The sequence below is a fragment of the Phascolarctos cinereus genome, unplaced genomic scaffold, assembly GCF_003287225.1.
Source record: "Phascolarctos cinereus isolate Bilbo 61053 unplaced genomic scaffold, phaCin_HiC Scaffold_5;HRSCAF=322, whole genome shotgun sequence".
NCBI classification, from domain to species: Eukaryota; Metazoa; Chordata; class Mammalia; order Diprotodontia; family Phascolarctidae; genus Phascolarctos; species Phascolarctos cinereus.
In genome coordinates this window covers 65,781,492-65,803,553 of record NW_027555958.1, presented here as the reverse complement: position 1 = coordinate 65,803,553, position 22,062 = coordinate 65,781,492, and the positions used below count along the sequence as shown (strand labels likewise).

General features: G+C 37.3%; 1 protein-coding gene across 3 annotated transcripts; it reads left to right on the top strand.

The window, feature by feature from the left end:
* The first annotated feature begins 1,449 nt into the window (after window positions 1-1,449).
* LOC110217703 (pancreatic alpha-amylase-like) lies at window positions 1,450-20,861 on the top strand. Of its 3 annotated transcripts, none has more exons than XM_021000211.1 (11): window positions 1,450-1,533; window positions 7,654-7,867; window positions 8,913-9,059; window positions 11,666-11,863; window positions 13,302-13,532; window positions 14,083-14,216; window positions 14,938-15,060; window positions 15,157-15,256; window positions 16,111-16,229; window positions 16,487-16,612; window positions 20,437-20,861. In XM_021000211.1, the coding sequence occupies exons 2-11, from the start codon at window positions 7,700-7,702 to the stop codon at window positions 20,624-20,626; spliced, it is 1,536 nt and encodes a 511-aa protein (XP_020855870.1). In that variant the 5' UTR covers window positions 1,450-1,533; window positions 7,654-7,699; the 3' UTR covers window positions 20,627-20,861. The 3 variants fall into 3 exon arrangements, with proteins under 3 accessions (XP_020855870.1, XP_020855865.1, XP_020855875.1); XM_021000206.2 differs by having other exon boundaries at window positions 1,469-1,583; XM_021000216.2 differs by lacking the exon at window positions 1,450-1,533 and adding an exon at window positions 5,274-5,369.
* Window positions 20,862-22,062: the final 1,201 nt, after the last annotated feature.

Below are 22,062 nucleotides of genomic sequence, written 5' to 3'. Positions count from 1 at the left end.
AGACTATGCCCTTCACCCCTGTATTGGAGTTTAGAATGACCCAACTCAGGAAGAAAAAGCAACCAGAGTGGTCTGGGTACAGACTGATTCTTTTTTCCAGGTTGCTGGGAGTGAGAGGGGTTGAACACCCCACTTCATCACTTAAATGTCTATCCCTTCATTAATTGTTCACCAATCAGAGTTGGTTTCTCCTGTCTGGGACATTCCCTTTCAAAAAATATTTAAGGTATTCAGTGTCTCCATAGGTGTCTTTGGCCACCTAGAGAATCTGCTATTTATTGATTTATCACTAGCCTAATTAATAATTTGATTATTAATTACCCAGAAACTCTATCACTCAGACTTTTCATTCATTTCAGTTCTTACCCATCCTCTGGGTATGAATGTCCAGATATCTGAACCCTTAACCCTTTTTTTCTATGCATTGTCTTCTGTGAAGTGCAGACCATTTCTATTTTATTCTTTTTTGTATCTACCTTACTGAAGTCAAATTCCAGCACTATCCATATGCCTCCATATATACAAACATCTCATTCTGAACCCTTCGATTACCTTTCACTTTCATCAACCAAGTTATTTGAAAGCAGACAGGAAAATCTAAGAATAGGGGTTGGGGGGATGGGAAGATGACCTGCTCCTGTACTTAGAATTCTCTCTCCTGCCGCTAGCCATCTCCTTATTCCTGGAAAACATTACCTTTTCATCTCCCCTCTCAGAATCTTTCTCTACCTTCAAGGTTCAGGTTGTTACCTGCCCCAATGAAGCTTTCCCTATTTTCTCCAGGATCCAGGAGAAGTAGTCCCAGTTCAGAATACTTTCCTGGTCCTTACCTCCCATCACTGTCCTCCCCTGTGTCCTGGGGACAGGAAACTTGTTGTCGTCTAGCCACCAATTCTATTCCCTCACATGTTGCCTCAGGATTTCTATGGTCCACTGGTCCTGGAGTCTTTCTTGACACCATTTACCCAGAAATCTCTGGGAAGTTACAAATAGGTGCTGATACTTTGAACGTTTTCAATTGCTTTGTCTCTCAAAGATCTCTTAAAGAAACAGCAGCCATACTGCCCTCCATATGCTCAGAAAAGTCCCCAAACTGGGAGTTAATCAGTGGTCTCTTTCTTTGTCTCTGTCTCTGTGTGAGTCTCTCTCTCTCTCTTTTCATCTTTCTCTCTTTTTCTCTCTCTCCTCTTTCTCTCTCCTTGTCCCTATGTTTCCCTTTTCTGTTTTTCTCTTCTTTGTCTCTATCTCTCTCTTTCCTCTCTCTGTCTCTGCCTCTCCAAACAAACTCATATTTATTTAGCTTGTACATTAATTATGAAAGCTTTGCCTGCCAGCCATCTGACTCTGCTCTCAGTTTCTTATTTTAGATTACTAGTCCTTTAAGGGATGGAGGAAGGGAAGGGATTCTTTTGGATGGGCGGAGAAAGCAGGATGGAAATGTTCATTTTTGGCACTGGGCAGTCTCTATTAAAGAGCCAAGCAAGACACCCTGGGTGATCAGTAATTGAAGATTGTTGTCTCATGAATTAGCAGGTGAGGCTGCAGATGGGGCGGATCCCTTGCTTTGAAGATGATCAAGAAGGGCAAGTAGTTTAAATTGCTTAAATGCCAGTTGTTTAAATGAGTGTGTACAGATTCCTTTTTGCTGAAATAAGTTGCTTCTGTGTATACAGTTTGATACAGCTCAGTGTTTTGAAATTGGTTGCAGGCTTATTGACAGCTAAGTATTTGTGCTGAAGTCCAGGAGCACAAACAGTACTGCCTACTCTTATTCCTAATGTCCCTTGTCATGCCTGTGTTCCTCTGATCTTGCTGTCAGAATTCCATACAGGGAATTACACTGTTGCACACGATGGATCACTCTGGTATAGGTTCAGCTTTTCTGTTGAAATTTTTATTATCTTTGTCTAGGAAGTTTTCCATGGCATTGAAGATTCATGTAACTTTTTTTTTTTTGGTAGTAACATGGACTTCCAGACTCACATAGTGGATGGAGAGCTGGGATTTAATGAACTCTTAACTTCTCTTTTCTCATCTGTAAAATGTAAGTGAATAAGAACTGCAGTACCTACCTCTCCTCACAAGATTATTGTAGGATTAATATAGATGAAGTATTTTGCAAACTTTCTGGCTGCTTGCAAATTTTCTCCTTGACCTTGGAGCTTTGGAATTTGGCTATCATGTTCTTGGAACTTTCCATTCTGGGATCTCTTTCAGGAGTAATTCGTGGATTCTTTCAATTTCTATTTTACCCTCTGGTTCTAGAATGTCAGAACAGTTTTCTTTGATAATTTCTTGAAAGATGATGCCTAGACTCTCTTTTTGATCATGGCTTTCAGTTAGTCTAATAATTTTTAAATTTGCTCTGTTGGATTTATTTTCCAGGTCAGTTGTTTTTTCCAGTGAGATAATTCACATTGTCTTCATTTTTTCCCCCATTTTTTTGTTTCGTTTTATTGTTTCTTGATTTCTCATAAAGTCATTACCTTACACGTGCTCAAATCTAATTTTTAAAGAATTATTTTCTTCAGTGAGCTTTTGAACCCCCTTTTCCATTTGGCCAAGTCCACTTTTTTTAAATTAAATTTTATTTGTCAATTAAGAAGTATTACTTTCTCTCCTCCCACTCCGCCCCTCCAAATTTAAGAGAAAACAGAATCCTTTTGATAAATATCCATGGTCAAACAAAACAAATTCCCATATTGTTCATGTCCAAAAATAATGTATGTCTCATTCTGTATCTTGCACCCATATCCTCTCTGTCAGAAAGTGAATTACAAGGTTTGTCATGAGTCCTCTGGAATCAAGGTTGATTGCAGGGATCAGAGTTCTTAAGTCTTTCAAAGTTGTTTATCTTTATAATGTTTTTGTTATTGTGTAAATTGCTGTATTTGTTTTGCTCATTTCTCTCTGCATCAGTTTATGTAAATCTTCCCAGGATTTTCTGAATCCATTGCTTTCATAGTTTCTTATGGCAAATACTATTCATTATATTCATATACATTCATTTTTATTCAACTATTCCCCAGCTGATGGACAATCCCTTAGTTTCCAGTTCTTTGCTACCACAGAAAGAGCTGCTCTCCCTATTTTTGTGCACATAGGTCCTTTTCCTTTTTTTTTTTTTTTATTTTTCTGGGGAATAGGTTTAGTCTAACATGTCATCAAAGGCTAATCATGCTGTCCTGACTTTGTGGGTTTCAAATCGTTAGGCATTCCAGGATGGTTGGGCCAACCCCCAGCCCCAGCGAAAGTGTGTTAGAGTGCCTGTTTTCCCAGAGTCCTTCCAGTGCTTGGCATTTCCTTTTTTGTCATCTTTTCCATTATGATGAGGGTGAGGTAACTAATATTTCAGAGATCCTTTAGATCTTCTTATTGGGGGCAGCTGGGGCTCCTGCTTCTTATAGTCCTGGTGGGGGGCACAGCAGTGGTGGCAGCTCCATGGTCCCCCTGATTATGCATTGAGCCCATGCTTTGCACCTGCCCACCTACTGGCTTCAAGATAATGGGCCCTCGGCCACCTAGCCTGGTGAGCCTCATGCGCCATGTCCCGCTGTTCTGCTGGCTGACCTCTCCTCCTGCCCTCGTCCACTGTTCTTGAGGGTGGCACCCATCCCACCCATAGGGTCCTATGAGCCTGGAGTCCTCAATTATACTTTGTAAGTAGTTTTTTTCTTTAGTGAATTTTTGTGCCTCTTTTTTCATTTGGTCAGTTATGTTTTTTAAGGCATTCTCCTTCTCACTGACTTTTTTGTACCTGTTTTACCATTTGGCTTTTTTTTTTTAGTTGTTATTTTCTTCATGTTTTTTTTGTGTGTGTGTCTCCTTCACCAATCTGTTGACTTGTTTTTCACGATTTTCTTGCATCACTCTCAATTCTCTTCCCAATTTTCATTCTGCTTCTCTTACTTGATTTTCAAAATCCTTTTTGAGCTCTTCCATGTCCTAAGACCAATTCATACCTTTCTCGGAAGCTTTGGGTGTAGGAGCTTTGACTTCGTTAGCTTCTTCTGAGTATGCATTTTGATCTTTTTCACCACAGTAACTTTGCTTCAGGGGTTTTGTGCATCTGTTTTCAGAGATGTTTCCAGGGACCTGTAAGTTTTCAGTTCTTCCAAGTCGGCGTGATCAAAGGAGAAGTGTTTACTCATCTTGTGGCCTGTGGTCTGGTCTGTGAGTGAACACAAGCACTCTTTTCTGCCCTGGAACTGTGAGGAGGGTCTCCGCTGCAATGTGGCCATGAGCTCTGGTGTGCTAGTGCTCCTCCTCATACTGGGACTGCCACCCAGGACTATGACCTGCATCTTAGTATAAGGAAAGCAACGGAGTCCTACCTCAGTGCCAGCAAGGAGTCCCCTCCAATCTCTTTCTCACCAGTTATTTGATCCCTTTATGGTCTATGAGCTAAGAGCTTCTTTTCTATTTTAGCTATTTTAGCTAAACAGACAGTGGCTTAACTATTTCAAAAAGCTTATGTTGCTTTATCAGAAACTGTGAAGAATAAAACATATTAAAGAGAAAATGTCTAGAGTCAAGGGTGGGGACCTTGCAGCCTCAAGGCCACATTTTGTTTTCTAAGTCCTTAAGTGTGGCCTTGTGACTGAACCAAAAAAATTTTTGTTTTTTTTTTAACCCCAAGGTCACATAGCTAGTAAGTGTCAAGTGCTTGGTCTGAGTCTGGATTTGAATTCAGGTCCTCCTGACTTCAGGGCTGGTGCTCTATCCACTGCACCACCTAGCTGCCCCCGAATCAAAATTTTACAGAACAAAAGGCCACACTTGAGGTAGGAGGCCACATGTGGCTTTAAGGCTGCAGGTAACCCACCCTTGGTCTAAACAAAGGTCTGCTTGCCAGCCCCATTCTTCTTCCCCTTCCCCTCAAACAAACAGATTCAAGAGGTTTCTGGACATCTACAAATGCTTCTGAGAAGTGCAACGTTTGGTGAAGTTATGGGGTGTGAGGGAGAAGTACAAGTGCCCATTCAGTATATGCTACTGTCAACCAGAAGGAACCTGCCTCTAATCTGTGGATACCTGAAGCTGAACAGAGCAGGCTATGCAGGAGAGTCAGGAATTAGACAGAAGTTTAATTTCAAAGTGAGGGAAAGAGCTTGCAAGCAAGGAGGCAGGTTAGACACATGTGCCAGGGCCACTCTCCTATTGTGGGTGCTGCTTTATTACAGCTGAACCTTCATTGAAAGACTTGTGGGTGGACAAAGAGTCAAACAGTGGAGTGTAGCAACAGTTGTGAGGCACAGTAGAAACAGTAAGGCAAGTTTGTCTAGTGACAAAAAAGTCTGTTCCTAGCAGGGCTTCATATCCGGACCTGTTGGTGTTTGCCTGAGCTCAGAGACCAACAGTTCCAGAAGGTGAGTGCAAAGGGTTGTTGTTATGCCAAGCTCAGAACACAGCTTACTTACTGGGCCTTAGCTCTGGAAAACAGGTACCTCATAAAATCTTGATGCTATGTAAAAAAAGAAAAAGTGGAGAAGCTGGGATTTGGAGTAGTGAAGTTAATAGAGATGGGTAGAACACTGGATTTGGATCTCTAATATGTGAATTCAAATTTTACCTCTGACACTAGCTATGTGACCTTGAAGAAGTCACTAACCTCTCTCTGCCTCAGTTTCCTCATCTGTAAATGGGGTTGATTATAGCACCTATGTCACAAGACCATTAGGAAGATCAAATAAGATAATAATTGTAAACTGTTTTGCACTACGTAAATGCTAGCAATTTATCATTCAGTAGTGAACAGGAGAAAAGAGAAAGAGAATAAGAAAAAAAAAGTATGGCTGGAATGTGAAAAGGGTAAAATAAAACACTAATTTTATAAATAAAACAATTACAGTGAGCTCTCTAGGACACCCAAACCATCTTACTAGAATGTATTTTCCCAAGGTCCTTGTATGCACAACTTGTTGATCCAACAACACTGGATTGGTTTTAGCCTTATGGCAGCTCAGAACCCCCAAACTCAAGCAATCCTCAATCTTTAGACACCCATTGGTAGGGGTTACAGGTATATGCCACTAAGCCTATGTTATGTATATATGCACAGGTTTGAAATGCCTTAGCATCTATCTGCCCCCAGAGCTTGCAGGTCTTAGAGATAAGAACTGTTGAGTTGAAGACTTACTGTGGTACTTGCTGTGTGACCCTGGACAAGTCCAGTTCCCTGAAATTGCTTTCTTAAGTATTGCATCTGTAACTTGAGCCACTTAATACCAAATGCAGGTAACTTGGGTGGCCATGTGGGAAGGTGGAAAAAGACTTGGATCTGGAGTCAGAAAACTTTGATTTGAATTCTGGTTTTGTTAATTGCTATTGGTGTAACCTCTGGCAAATCACTTAACTACTCTGGGCCTCATTTTCCTTAATTTCCTCATTTCCTGTAAATAAGAGCATTGTGCTAGATGATCACCAAGGATATCTTGACATTATAATTTCCTTCAGATGAGAAGATTGTGATCATCCTGCTATAGTTACTCCTTTTTAATATGCTATTTGCCTAAAAAGGACTGTCCTCCCAACAATCATGTAAGGTATGTAGAATATTATCCCTTATTTACAGATGAGAAAACTTAGAATCAGAGAGATGGTATCTTGACTAGGACCAGATAGTTATTAAGTCATGAAACCAGAGCTTTGACTTTCAAATGTATTTCTAGCAATGGGAATCTCTGGGGCAAAGGTTATGGATATCCTAGTCACTTTTTTTTAAAGTATTTTTTGGAATCGTTGGATCAATTCACAGTTCCATCAAACAGTGTGTTAGTGTGCCTGTCTTCAGGCAGCTCTTTCTTCATTGACTTTTTCCTTCATTTATCATCTTTGACCATTTGTTGGATGTGATGTGAAACCTTACAGTCATTTTGATTCTCGTTTCTCTTATTAGTGATTTGGAAAAATCTCTCATGGGGGTATTAGTAGTTTGCAATTTGTCTTTGGAGAATTGTTTGTTCATATCTATTCAACAATTTCTCCTCTTACATGATTAAACTTTTAGACAAATTTTCGTGAAATCTTACAACAAACAATATTTTTGCAGGTACATATTGAACTAGATGGAAAGATGGCTTCTGAGGTTTGTTCCAAGAAATTTAAAAGAACCTAATTAGATAGATACCTGTATTAGTAATTTGAAATAAGATAATCTTTTCATGCAATTTATGTATGTTGAACTCTGGAAATATTTCAGTGACTTGGGTGGAAAACATTGAATAAGAGTGAATTTTTTTTTTGTAAAAAAATACAGGATTGAATTATTTCTCAATGGACCGATCAGGATTTCAACATTCATTAATAAATATTCAATATTTTCAATTTACATTGACTGTTATTTTTCTGCTATGAGTGAAGGAGCTTAGAAATAAATGTGATCCTAATTAGACAACAGCTGGATTAATATTGTCAGCATAAATATAAAGTTCCAGATGCTTGATATGTCTAATATTCTCTGAAAAAACAAATAAACAAACAAATAAACAAAAAACTCCACAAAGTCCTTAAAGGTTATCTGTGGTTATGATCCTGGGAAATTTTACAGACTATTTTCACCTGTTGTTTGTAATATTGTTTCAGAATACAAATAAGTCTGTGCTCCAAGTAGGCATCCACTGAAATTAATATTTGCTTAATTGTTTCTTATAGGAGTATAAACAGTGGCTGAAAAGAGGGCTAACGGCTTCAAAGCAAAATGAGGCTCTTGCTGTGGCTTTCAGTCCTTGGGGTCTGCTGGGCACAGTACAATCCCCATACCCAATACGGCCGAACATCTATTGTCCACTTATTTGAATGGCGCTGGGATGACATTGCTCTCGAATGTGAGCGTTACCTAGCTCCCAATGGCTTCGGGGGTGTTCAGGTATGTGCACTTCAACATTTATTTGGTATTCTAGTTCTAGGCACAATAAATAATGTTAATTTGTGCCTGTAACTACAAAGAAAAGAGGAAAAAACAAAGGGGTTGACTAGATGATCTCGAGGGACCCTTCTAGTTGTAAGAACTAGGAAGTGCAATGTATAGAGTCTGGGAACTTGAATTAGGAAGAACTAAGTTCAAATCCAGCCTCAGACACTAGGTGTCTGACTATGGGCAAATTGTTTAACCTCTCTCTGCCTCAATTTTCTCATCTGTAGATTGGGGAAAATAATAGCAGTTTCATTATTACTTATCTCCCAGGGTTGTTGTGAGACTAAATTAGTTAATATTTGTGAAGTGATTTGCAATTTTTCCTGTGCTATGTAAATGTTGGCTATAATTATTAATTTCTATCTTAACAAGCAGTGTAGTATAGAAGCAAAATAATTGGTTGTTATTTTTCAGTTGTGTCCAACACTTCATGACCCTATTTTTGTTGTTGTTGTTGTTGTTTTGTTTTTATGGTAAAATCCTGTAGTGGTTTGCCATTTCTCCAGCTCATGAGGAACTTAGGCAAGCAAGGTTAAAAGATTTGCCCAGGGTCATAGAGCTAGTAAGTGTCTGAGGCCAGATTTGAACTCAGGAGGATGAGTCTTCCTGACTTCAGGTCCAGTGCTCTATCCACTATACCACCTACCTTACCTGAAAGCACTGGACCTAGGGTTAAACACTATGAGTTCAAATCCCGGTTCTGTCACTTACTACCTTTGTAACCTTGGCCAAATCACTTTCAAGATTTGTGTCTCAGCTTCCTCATGTGTAGGAAGTTGGACAGGATGACCTTTCTGTCTCTTCTAGTTCTAAACCTAATTCTACAAGTGAATGTATGTGAAATGACCTTTAAGAACAGTTATGATGCTATGCAAATAAGGATTTCCACCAAAGTAATTCATTGATCCTTTGCTTGAATCTTTAATACTGTATCACAACTAATTGTGTTAATGTACGACCTACATGTTGCCAACCCCTTACCCTTCCCAAAATGTAGGTCTCACCTCCAAATGAGAATGCAGTGATCAATAACCCTTCAAGACCTTGGTGGGAGAGATACCAGCCAATTAGCTACAAGATGTGCTCCCGGTCTGGAAATGAAGATGAATTCAGAGACATGGTGAAGAGATGCAATGATGTTGGAGTAAGTGGATTATTAGTTATTTAAGTCAAGGGTTCTTATTTTGGGGTCCACAAATCCCCTTGAGGTCTATGGACAAATTTCAGAGGGGTCCATGAACTTGGATGTCATAACATTACATCTTTATTTTTTTCACTAAACTGTAAGTGAGATTTAGAATTTCCTTTGGTTAATGAAAAATATCTTTCAGAGAAGGGGTCTCTTGGTTTCACCATACTGTCTAAGGGATCAATGACACAAGAATGATTGAGAACACCTGTTTGATGGTTCAGGAGATTACATTGTTAACTTTCCCTGCCTCATGCATGCTGCTTCCATCTAAATTGTGATTACTATGATGGTACTTTGATTCACATCCCTGTGATCTCATGCTATTGGAGATTTCTTCCAACAGAACAGATTGGACCTCTATCCATTCCTCCCTATGCCGTACAAATCTCATCTCAGTCCCACAACTCTTCCACCCACTTAAAACCCACACACATACACACATATGTTGATGGCTTCTAGTTCAAAGTTAGTAGCTATCTAAAAGTCATCTTCTCTAAATCATCTTTTTGAGTTCATTTATGTATCAGAGAGAATGTAAGTCAAAGAAACCTGATGGTAGCAGAGTTGACCTGGGCTTTTCTGAGTAAAAGCTAGTTAAACTAGGAGAAAATGCACAATTTAAAAGGCTACCCTTGTTTCCAACTAAAACTAGATGTTACTCATCAGTCCTTGAAGTTTTAATTTACTACTCCCACAATGTATGCAATACATAATGAATGCATTATGCTTTTGTGTACAAATGATGTATTATTCACCAGAATTCGTAATCTAACCTCTGGTGATCAGCTTATATTTCATGCACAGATGAGACGGCAAAGGGGTTGTGCCATAATAAGTCTGTCTGCTTTGAAACCTTTTGCTTTCTCAATCAACATGTTGACAGGCAGCCTAATGGATTGTAATAATGTTTTAAAGGTGCTTGTTAGAGTGAGGCTCTCACATGGGCAGCAAATACACTACAATGACCTTGTTTACAGCACACATCAATTTAGTGAGTTTAGCCAAACTGATTTAATGAAATAATTGGTTTATTTCAATTGATCAGTGAGTTCAGTCAAAACAGGTGGATCAGTTGTATGTGGGCATAAATATATTCTTATGAAAGACAAATAAAATATATTTAGTCTGTTCTCTTGGGAAATAGTTCTGCAGAAAAGGTAGTACATTTGAGAAAAAGGGAATATTAGCTCCTTGAAATTAGGATTGTTTGATTTTGTATTTGCATTTACAATGCCTGGCCTTAAAGAGTGCCTTGCAAGGGTATTTGTTATATTACAATATAAGAATAAGGAAGGAGTATATATCAAGTTAGGTTCTTTACCTGATTTAATGTTCAAGGTTCTATCTTCTAAAAGGAACCAGGGGTCTTGTCAAGACTAGTAAAGACTAATAATGTATTTGCCATCTTCTTGAAAGCTGATGGCTCAAAGAGCTGGACCTGGAGTCAGGCAGACCTGAGTTAAAATCTGGCCTAGGTGATTACTAGCTGTGTGACCCTGGGCAAGTCACTTACCCATTGTCTGTCTCAGTTTCCTCATCTGTAAAATGGGACTAATAATAACACCTACCTCCCAGGTTTACAATGAGATAATCATTGTAAAGTGCTTAGCACAGTGCCTGGAACATGAGAAGTGCCATATAATTGTTTCCTTTTTATAATTATTATCATGCTACTAGTTTTATTTAGTTGCATATATCTCCTGTTGACTCTATTTGTCTCATGTTTAAATATGGATCTTTAATGAGAGCCAATATGGTATGATGAGAAGAATGTTCTTGAGCCCTGACTCTGCTTTCTTCTAGCCAGATAACCCTGGGCAGATCACTCATCCTCTCTAGGCTTTATTTTCCTTGTCTGTAAAATAAGAATAGTACTGTTTGCCCTGGCCACTGCATGGGAGGTTTGAAAGGATGAAACGAGACAATTCATGTGAATGGGCTTTGTATATTGTAATGCCTAATAAGATGTAACTTGTTATTCTTGTGGGTGAGCAAGAATGGGGGAAAACAGTGACTTTTTTCCTCTTCAGTGAGTCCTCCCTTCTCTTGTTATAATGAAATAAAGTAAAAAATAGCAAATAAAAACATCTGACCCACTGGCCCTCTGTAATAGCACATGTCATATACTCTACCTGTAGGAGCCCACTTAGGCTAATATTGGTCATTACAATTAATGAGTATCTAGCTTTGCTTCAGTTTTCTTTTTGTTGTATCATTATAATCACTGTGTATATCCTTCTCTTTTTTCTGTTTACTTCACTCTGGAATAGTTTCCCCTATTTATATGCAACTAGTGCCCAGCCTGATTTATTGAAGGTCCAGAGAACAAAGACAAAGACCAAGTTTCATGGCTTAATTATAAAATACCAGGAAGACAGATTTATAAATTAATTGAAAGAGATGTTGTGTAACTACATTAACATTCTCTATAATTCATTAAGTGATGGGGAGAAGTAGCATCCTGAGCTAGACGGAGTGCAGAAGGTGGAGTCAGAAGCTGAGTTCAAGTCCTTTCAGTGATGGCCCATCTGCTGAGCTCAAACACCTTGCTTTTGCAGGTCAACATTTACGTGGATGCTGTAGTGAACCATATGTGTGGGAGTGGTGTGAGTGCTGGAACAAGTAGCACCTGTGGAAGTTACTACAATCCTGGAACAAGAGACTTTCCTGCTGTTCCATACTCTGGCTGGGATTTTAATGATGGTAAATGTAACACCCGCAGTGGGGAAATTGAAAGCTACAGTGATATTTATCAGGTAAATTTTAGAAGTTATTAATTAACAATATACTGTTTATCTGAACCCAACTTTTTTCCCCAGCCTGGCTTCCCTAGCTGCCTTGCACATTCCCATGTTCTTACCCTGTGCTGCCCAGATGGTTTATGTACATGAATACCATTGTCTTCCTCTCCTGGATTATTGCAACAACCTCTTAAATGGTCCCCTGCTTCCAGTCTCTCCACTATTTAATCCATATCCAATACAGCTGCCAAATTGATATTTCTAAATCACAGCTCTGACCATGTCACTCACTTGCTTAAGAAGCCTTAATGGCTCCCTATTGCCTCTGGGATCAAATACAACTCTTTCTTTTGGCATTTAAAGCCCTCTGCAGTTTGACTCCAGCCTATCATTCCAAACTGTTTCGTATTCCTTGCCCTCACCCACTCTATGTTCCAGGCATACTGACGTGCTTGCTGTACCTTGTACATGACATTTTCTTTCCAAACACTTGCCTTTGGAATGCTCTCCCTTACTGCCTTCCAGATTTAGGTCAAGTACTATCTGTTACATAAAATCTGTCCTGTTCCCCCCAGTTTTTTGTGTTTTCACAGCCACTCTGCTCTGCCAATGATATATGTCCATGTTTTATTACCCCAATAGCATGTAAGCTCCTTTAGGACTATTTGGTTTGTGCTATCTTCAGCTTGTAGCACAATGCCTCTCACAGAAAATTCTTAAGAAATATTAATTGGGGACAGGCAGTGGCACAGTAGAGAGTGCACCAACCCTGGAGTCAGGAGGACCTGATTCAAATTCAGCCTCAGACACTTATTACCTGCGTGACCCTGAATAAATGCATCAACACAAAATGCAGAGAGAGAGAGAGAGAGAGAGAGAGAGAGAGAGAGAGAAAGATAGGGAGGGAGAGAGAGAGAGACAGAGACAGAGACAGAGAGAGGTTTATTGAATTTAATTTCATCAATATAGGAAATTTTGTAGAAGAATTGCAGCCCTCTGTTTTTCAGTGGAATTCCCTAAGGGACATAGAAGTTATATGACTTGTTCAGGATCAGGATTTGAACTTAGCTCTTCCCGACTCCAAAGCCAGAATTCTATCCACAATACCAACCTACCTCTAGACAAACATGAAATTATAAGATCATAAGATCTAGAGCTGGAAGGAGCCATTCCGACCAGATAATCCAACCTTCCCATTTTACAAATAAGGAAACTAAGGGCCAGGGAGGACTTGCCCAACATCATACCATGAAGATTTGAATCCAGGGTCCTCTGATTCTGGAGTCAATGCTCTCTTCTTTATATCACACTAAAGAGAAACTAATTTTAAGATTGCCCTAGCCAAAAATGCTGAAGTGCATTGTTCCTCAGGTGTTTAAAAGGAACACTTCAAAAATGGGAACCCAAAGATGCTGCTGCCTATGCATCACATATATCATTATTGTTTTTACAGGTTAGAGACTGCCGTTTGTTTGGGCTTCTTGATCTTGCCCTGGAGAAAGATTACGTGCGTTCCATGATTGCCTCATATTTGAACCACCTGATTGACATGGGTGTGGCAGGATTCAGAATTGATGCTTCCAAACATATGTGGCCTGGAGACATGAAGGCATTTCTGGATAAACTGCACAATTTAAACATAACCTGGTTCCCTCAAGGAGCCAGACCATTCATTTACCAGGAGGTACTAAGATAAAATGTGTGTAAATGCTGGGGACAGAGGTTGAATGACAGGGTATAGATGAAATGATTTGATTTGTTATGAAAAATTATAATTTTGTTTAAATATGTGTTTTCTATAGGCTAGCCCAATTATGTGTTAAATCCTGCTTATGCAGTCCTGGATTGGATCAACATTTTCACAGGGTAAAAGTAAAAATTGCCTAGATAATTTGGGACTTTTTTTTTTGGTGAGGCAATCAGGATTAAGTGACTTGCCCAAGGTCCCACAGCTAGTAAGTATCATGTGTCTGAGTCCGGGATTTAACTGAGGTCCTCCTGACTCCAGGGCCAGTGCTCTATCTACTGTGCCACCTTGATGTCCTAATTTGAGGCTTTTTAATAGCATCCCTCCAGAATGGAAAAATTTAAGTTTTCTTTTAAAATGAGAAAATTAATTTGAATATTTTAATAGCATATAGCACTAGAATTGTGGCAATAAAATGCTACTGTGATAACTACAGTATTTTGAAATTTTCTATGCAACATCATATTCTTTTTCTGATTTCTACTAGGTAATTGATCTAGGTGGAGAGACAATTAAAAGCAGTGAATACTTTGGAAATGGTCGGGTTACAGAATTCAAATTTGGTGCAAAACTAGGCACGGTTGTACGCAAGTGGAATGGAGAAAAGATGGCTTATTTAAAGTAAATGAAAAAAGGGGGTTCAGCTCTGGACTACTGCCCAATGAGTGTGCAACAATTCTAGGCACTTATTTATGTGTTCCTAATATAAACTGGGATAGTTCTGAATTGAAATCAATTAAGCATTTTTATTGCACATAGTAGTCGATTTGAAAACATGAACTTTCAGAACTGTAAGAATCACTAGGTTTTAATTCAATCATGAGAGGATGGAACTATATTTGGCTAAGGCTCATTTTTATAATGTACTAAAACCATATGAATATGAGCATTTAAAAATATAATGGAATATAAAAATAACATGGAGCCTGACTATGACACCCTTTGCTTTAATACAGATTCCACAATACTCTTTTCCTATACAGAGTCTCACAGAGAGTATATAAATACTCAAGTAAGTACTTAACAGATATAAGGCCCAATAGAGTTTCACCTTAACTCTGGAATATTAGAGCTGAAAGAAACCTTAGGAAGCCAAACTCATTTTACTGATGTGGAAATTAAGACCCAGAATGGTGAGGTGACTCATTCGAGGTTAAATTGTTAATAAGTGATTAATTCAGAATTGGATCCCAGTTCTTTTGGTTCTCAGTCCAGTTCTCTTTCTAGTATACTATGGGCATCCTGGATAAAAGTTTCTGTTTATTTAGGAGTAACCTACAGGGAGAGAAGAAAGGAGGAACCTGTGAGCCATAAGTAAAACACTCCTTATTTCTTTGTACAGGAATTGGGGAGAAGGTTGGGCCTTCATGCCCTCAGACAGAGCACTTGTCTTTGTGGATAACCATGACAACCAGAGGGGCCATGGAGCTGGAGGAGATTCCATTCTTACCTTCTGGGATGCCAGGTAAGTGGTAGAGTCCTTTACCTTTTTCTTTAAATCTTACAAATGGTTTTCAAAATTTTCTTCTTTTCTTTGATGACCATATTTTATCACTTCCAGATTGTACAAAATGGCAGTTGGATTTATGCTTGCTCATCCTTATGGATTTACACGAGTGATGTCAAGCTTCAGCTGGCCAAGAAACTTTCAGAATGGACAGGTATTTTTAATTTCACCATTTAGCAAATACCTACTATATAAAGAGTCCTGTGGGAAGGCAGTGGGGAAAGATATACTCAATCAACAATCAATTGATCCATAAGCATTGATTGTTTACCATATGCCTACTGTGCTAGGTTTCAGGGACACAAAGCAGTATCAAAAACTAAATAAGGCATAGATCTTCCCATTATCAAGCTCACAATGAATTGTGATGAAACAGTGAATATACAGATAAAATGAAAACATACTCAATAAGTGTAAGAGAAAGAGAGACAAATCAAGTTCTTTGTGAGGTCTGAAGAAAGTTTGTAACTTACTGGAAGAACCAGGGAAGGCTTCATGATGGAGGTGACATTTAAAGAGAGCTTCAAAGTTGGATGAAGACAGGAATGGGTTCTAGGTACAGAGACTACTATTGAATTCTCCACCTAAGACAGAAAATATTGAAAGTATTCAAAGGGTGGCAATTAGTGCAATCTGGCTAAAGCATAGATTATGTGATAAAGACTAGTAAAAGATAAGATTGGAAAGACATAATGGTCTCAGATTGTAAAGGTTCTGAATAACAGGCTGAGAAGTTTAAATTTTGTTCAGTGGGTAATAGGGAGTTACTGAGTAGTTTTGAGCAGAAGATGGTAGAATCTTTGAATAGGATCTTAGATCTAGAGCCAGAAGAGACTATAGGCCATGTGATTTTCAGCTGAGGATATTGTGGCCCACAATCATTTGTCCAGGTTCACATGAGTAGAAAATAGCAGAAGCAGGACTCAAATCAAGCTAGAGGAAAAGGGAGAGGGAAGAACCAAACAAAGGAAATCACTGATGCTCATGTCTCTGTTTTGACAAATTAAGGATAGTAATGATTGGGTCGGACCACCCAATGACAATGGAGTGATTAAAAGAGTAACTATCAATGAAGACACTACCTGTGGCAATGACTGGGTTTGTGAACACCGATGGCGTCAGATAAGGTAGGAAAGCATAGTTGTACCTGCCTGACAGCATTCTTTCAACAACTGATATACAGGTGTCCCAAAATTTTTAGTGCAGTATTAAACTTTAACATCTTAAAACTTCACTAAGACTTTTGGTCTGTATACACACACACACACACACACACACACACACACATACACACAGGCACATCCTCACAAAGTGGGGAAAAAGGGAGCGAGAAGAATACTCCAGTCAAATAAATTTACCAATATTTTGTGTATTTTATTTACAGGAATATGGTTATTTTCCGTAATGTAGTGAATGGCCAGGATTTCACAAATTGGTGGGATAATGGAAGTAACCAGGTGGCTTTTGGTAGAGGGAATAAAGGATTCATTGTATTTAACAATGATGACTGGTAAGTAGCAGTAATTTTTTTTAATGTTTCATTCAGTATATGCTTGATTATTTTTTGTGACTCCTGATGCTTTTATTGATATTCCAAAAATACCTATATAGATTAGAATAGGTGCTGCCAAGTAAAAAGACAGAGGAAAGACGAGGAAAGAAGATGAAAGGGAGAGAGAAAAAACTTCTCTAAAATCAAGACTCCATGAAGTACATTCTCAGAACACTTCTAATTTGAAGGAATTTTCTCTTTTTGCCTCTCTATATTTGAAAACAACAAAGGGAACATTAATAAAGAAGACATTATTATTCATCTTCTATTCCATCTACCAAAAGAATTCTCATATTTTTTAGCAGGTTTTGGGCTTCATATTTACTCTGAAAATTTCTGAACTTACTAATTATTTTTTGTTTATATATGTTTTATTGATGCCTTTTGTTTTTATGTCCTAATTATTTCTTAATATTCCCATCCTGTAGAACCATCCTTTGTATCAACCACAATCACAACCACAACTTAAACAAACACAATAAACAGTTAAGAAAAACAAACTGCATCCATGACCAATACAGTGAATGTGCTAGACAATTTGATTCAGTGGTTCCTTATCTCTTTACATACAGGTGGGAAATGTGTTTTATTCCCAGACCCAGATCACTCATTAAAATTAGTCACCGTGTGTCTTGCTTTTAGAGTTCTTTTCATTTACATGATTGTAATTTTGTTTATAATTGTCTTCCTTACTCTATATCACTTCATTAAGTTTCTCATGTTTCTTGAAATTCTTCATATATGTCATTCTTATGGTCCTTTGGTACTCTATTTTACCCATATGCTACAATTTATTCAGCTGTTCCTCCATGGATATGAATTTACTTGGTTTTCAGTTTTTTACTACCATGAAAAGTGCTTTTATGAATGTTTTGACATATTTGAAATCTTTCTTTTTGTCTTTGACCTCCATGGGGCATATAATCATGAGCGGAGTCTCAGGATTAAAAAGTACAAATAGTGTTGTCACTTTTTTTGCCCTATTCCAAATTGTTTTCCAGGATGGTTAGAACATTTCCTGACTCCACTAACAGTATTAGCATACTTGTCTCCAATATTAAACTTTTCTGGTTTTGTTACCTTTGTGCCAATTTTCTAGGTGTCAAATAAAACCTTGAAGTTGTTTTATTTTGTATTTTCTTTTTATTAGTAAGTATGAGCAACCTTTGCTTACTTTGTAATACTTCCTTTGAGAACTATTTGTTTATATCCTTTGCCTACTTATCCAACATGGAATGACTCTTGGTTTAAAATTCCCCAAACATATATGATAGCATATTTCTCTTGGGGTAACTGGTACAAATATTTTCCCCCCAGGTCATCGTTTCACTTTTTATTTTAGTTGCATTGCTTTTATTTGTGCAAAAGCTTGCCAATTTCATCTAATTAATTTTTTTTTATTTTGTGCTCTCACTTATCTTTTGTTTAGTTGGGAGTTTTCTCGCTAACCATAGTTTTGAAAGGTATTTCTTTCCATTCTCTTCCATTTAAAAGAAAAAATAAAGTTCAGTTTTTATTATAGTGGGGATTATTTTCATATATCAACTGGACTAAAATGCCACTGGCCTTCTTCCTAATTCTCAAATTCTTTGTTTCTTTTTCTTTTCTTTTATGAGTTGGCTTTCATATTCATCCTTTGAAACCTACGGTAATACATGGTATAGGTTACTTGTCTAAACTTATTTTTGGCCAAAATGTGTTCCAACTTTCCTAGCAATTCTTATTTAACTTTCCAGTTTATCTGACTGGTTGAACCCTATATTACAGTTAGATGTTCTTCATTCCTGTTCACTTATTCTATTCCACTGATCTAATTTTCTATTTTTTATACTGTACCAAATAGTTTCAGCGATTACTACTTTGTAGTATAGTTTGAGGTCTAGATCTACTATTTCTGCCTTTTTGTCATCATTGTCTTTGAGACTGCAGATTCAAGGAAACTATTTATATACATAGCTTTGGAAGAATTTGGTTAATAGATGACATTATGGTTGAGGGTGATGGTGGTAGTGATTAGCATGAATAAGGTAAGAGAAAGTTAGTATAAGAGATTAATGATATCTTTATGGATGTAAAAGGTGTTCAGGATCCTGAGAAATCTCTATATACATCTTGAATTCCAAAATGAAGAAGAGGATTGTAGGAGGCCTACTGAATTTTGAGTCAGGGGACCTGGTTTTGAAATGTTGGCTCTGTTACTATGTGACCATGGGCAAGTTACTTAATGGTTAGGACTTATGCAGCATGTTGAGATTTATATACAAAACACTTTACACATTATTTCACTGATCTGCACAACAAGTTTGTAAGGGTGTTGCTATTTTTATTCCAACTTTGCAGATGAAGAAACTGAGTCACAAAGCAGTTAAGTGACTCTCCTAGAGACACACAGTTAGTCAGTGCCTGAGGCAGAATTTGAAAGCAAGTCTTCCTGACTCCAAGTCACACTCTCTTGTCCACTGCACCACCTACCTTAATATCTCAGCCTCAGTTCCTTGATTAATCAAATGAGTGAGTTTAACTAAATAACCTCGAAAGACCCTTCTAGTTCTGCTTTATTGTCTTCAATGAAAAACTATTTCTAATTCTGACAAGTAACCCAAAACCCTTATGTATATTCCAGTTGTGCACTTTTAGGAAGTCAATGGATTTGTTGAACAGGTAGAAAATGCTGAGGGAGTAGGGATGCATCATCATCATCATAATCATCATCATCATCATGCTAAAAGTAACCTTGATAAACAACATACCAGTGCAACGTGTGAAGCTGTAAATGTATTATCTTATTAGATCAGAGGAAGAAGGAGGAAATAAAAAGAAATGAAACGAGGAATGGTACTTAATGGATTATACAAAATGAGGAGGGAAGGATGAAAAAAAGGAAATGATAGCTTTTAGTGTAGGAGTTGTAATAACACAAGGTAGGGTTGGAAAGTTCTGGCTTTTAGTTCTGATTTAAGCTTTGGGAAATATAGATTGAGTAAAAAGATCTTCCAATTTGCTTTCCAACTTCTCACACCACTTGTTAAGAATGAGTAGGTCAGCAGCAGTAATTTACAAAGGGCATGTAAAGCTTTTGCGGTCTCCTGGCCAGGTGGTTATGCCTTAGCATTTTAGATCCTTTAACAATCCTGTGTCAATTAACCTACCACACCTGGAACTGAGTCTTCCACCTTGAACACTTACTTAGCCTCCCAGTCTACTTACTGAAATAACAGAAGACAAAAGTGAATTAAGTGTGCTGCCTTGTCAAAAATTGCAGATGTGTGTCTTTCTAATTCATACCTTCCATGCACAGTGATATCAAGGTACATTGACACTAGATGACTGACTTTACAACTCAATCACTGAAGTACCAGATGATTTTTTTTAAGCTTTCAGTCCAAAACGTTTTTTGCTTCCTCAAGGAAAAGGGTAAAAATGATCAGATTTAAATTATTGAAAGCAGCCAGTCTTTCCTGAATGGAAGCAACTAGTATATAGATTTGAAGGGCTTCCATTTATTAAAAAAGATCATGATGAAAATCTCTTGTGATACATATTTTCTGAAGTCTCCATTCTTGTCATTCAAGTCTTCATTTTCAAGCATCTTTACTTTGTTTGAAGACTGCCCATATTCATTAAAAACATTTCTCATTCTAGAGCCTCTCCATTTAAAGGATTTTTGTTTATGGAACAGAGATACTCATAATCTAAGCATCTAGGATGGCCATTCTTGCATGTTTTTCAAAACATGTTTCATATTCTTGCTTTACAGTAATGATTTGTCTTTTATTTTATAGGGCCTTGTTATCAAATCTGCAAACTGGTCTTCCTGCTGGAACCTACTGCGATGTCATTTCTGGAGATAAAATCCACAAGCGTTGTACAGGAATTGAAATCTATGTTGGCAGCAGTGGTCTTGCTTATTTCAGTATTAGCAACACTGCTGAAGATCCATTTATCGCCATCCATGTGGATGCTAAATTATAATAAATTACTGGATAAATAGCATTTCCTGACACAATAAGCAAAATCAGTCTCATAATGATCAATTCCCTTTTCTTAGGTATGGAATTGAACTAAAAATCAAGACATTCTCTCCTATGTAATATAAAAAAACTCTAACATCATGACATTTAAAGCTTATGTTATGTAATAATTAGAATGTAATGATTATATCTTCTATTAGATCCAATAAAAAGTGACATGCAGAGAACAGAGAAAATATTTGTATGTTTATTATGAATCCTCTGTGATTCTTCTGTTATTATTCCTCATTAATGGAAAACATAGGACTTTATTTTGTTTGTTTTATTTCATGGACCACTTTAATGGGGCAAAATACATCAGAATTGTTTCCACTTTCATCTACAAAGGAATGTTCCTTCAATTAGCAGACAAAATGGTTATGCTTTTAATGAAATGGTATATAGGCTTATGAACATCATCTGAAATAGAATTGTAAAGGTTATCTAATCCAAATCCTTATGCAACACATGAATTTTTCCCCAAGTGGTCCTTTAGCTTCTGCTTATTTCTTTCAGTGATATATTAGATCTCACTTCCAGATTAGAGTCATGTGTAAATTTAATAAACATGCCTTCCATGGCTACATCTAAGTAATTATTAGTAATAGTTAACATTATTTAAAGCTTTAAGGTTTGTAAAATAACTTTGCAAATGTTATCCTCACAACAACCTTTTGAGTTAGATGGTATTATTATATCCACTTTACAGATGATGAAACTGATACAAATAGAAATTAAGTGACTTTCCCAGGGTCACATAGTTACTATTTATCTGAAGTCAAATTTGAACTCATTCCTTCTTGACTTTAAGCCCAGAACTCCACTGAATGTGCCACCTTTGAATAAGACATGGTAGAAAACAGTCAAAAAATCATAAAATATATCCCTCAAGTGTGATATCAACAATCAACAAATATTTATTAATGGTCTGTTGTATATTAGATATTAAAAAATCCTGTTAGGGTCCAGTATTTGACCACATGTGTACATGGACCTATACTGTCAGTCATGCAGTATACAGTTAACCATCTTGTCCCCAAGCTTATCATAAACTATTAATTCACACGAAAACCAAAATTATTTCCATATATATATACATACATATATATACACACAGACATATATACATACATACATATGCATATATACATACATGTATATGTATGTTTGTGTGTGTGTATATATATACATATATATGTGTATATATATATATACATATATATATGTATATATATGTGTATATATATATGTGTGTGTATATATATATATATATATATATATATTATATATATATATATATATATATATATATATATATATATATATAAAATCTCCTCCTAGAGAATTGTTGCAGGACTAGCTCAGCTCACCACAAGAGCAAGGATCCTATACTGAAGG

Coding starts and splice junctions, on each gene's coding strand:
- LOC110217703 (XM_021000211.1), top strand. CDS start 7,700: ATGAGGCTCTTGCTGTGGCTTTCAGTCCTTGGGGTCTGCTGGGCACAG. Junction 11,864..13,301: donor GCTACAGTGATATTTATCAG/GTAAATTTTAGA, acceptor TTGTTTTTACAG/GTTAGAGACTGCCGTTTGTT. Junction 15,061..15,156: donor CTTACCTTCTGGGATGCCAG/GTAAGTGGTAGA, acceptor TATCACTTCCAG/ATTGTACAAAATGGCAGTTG.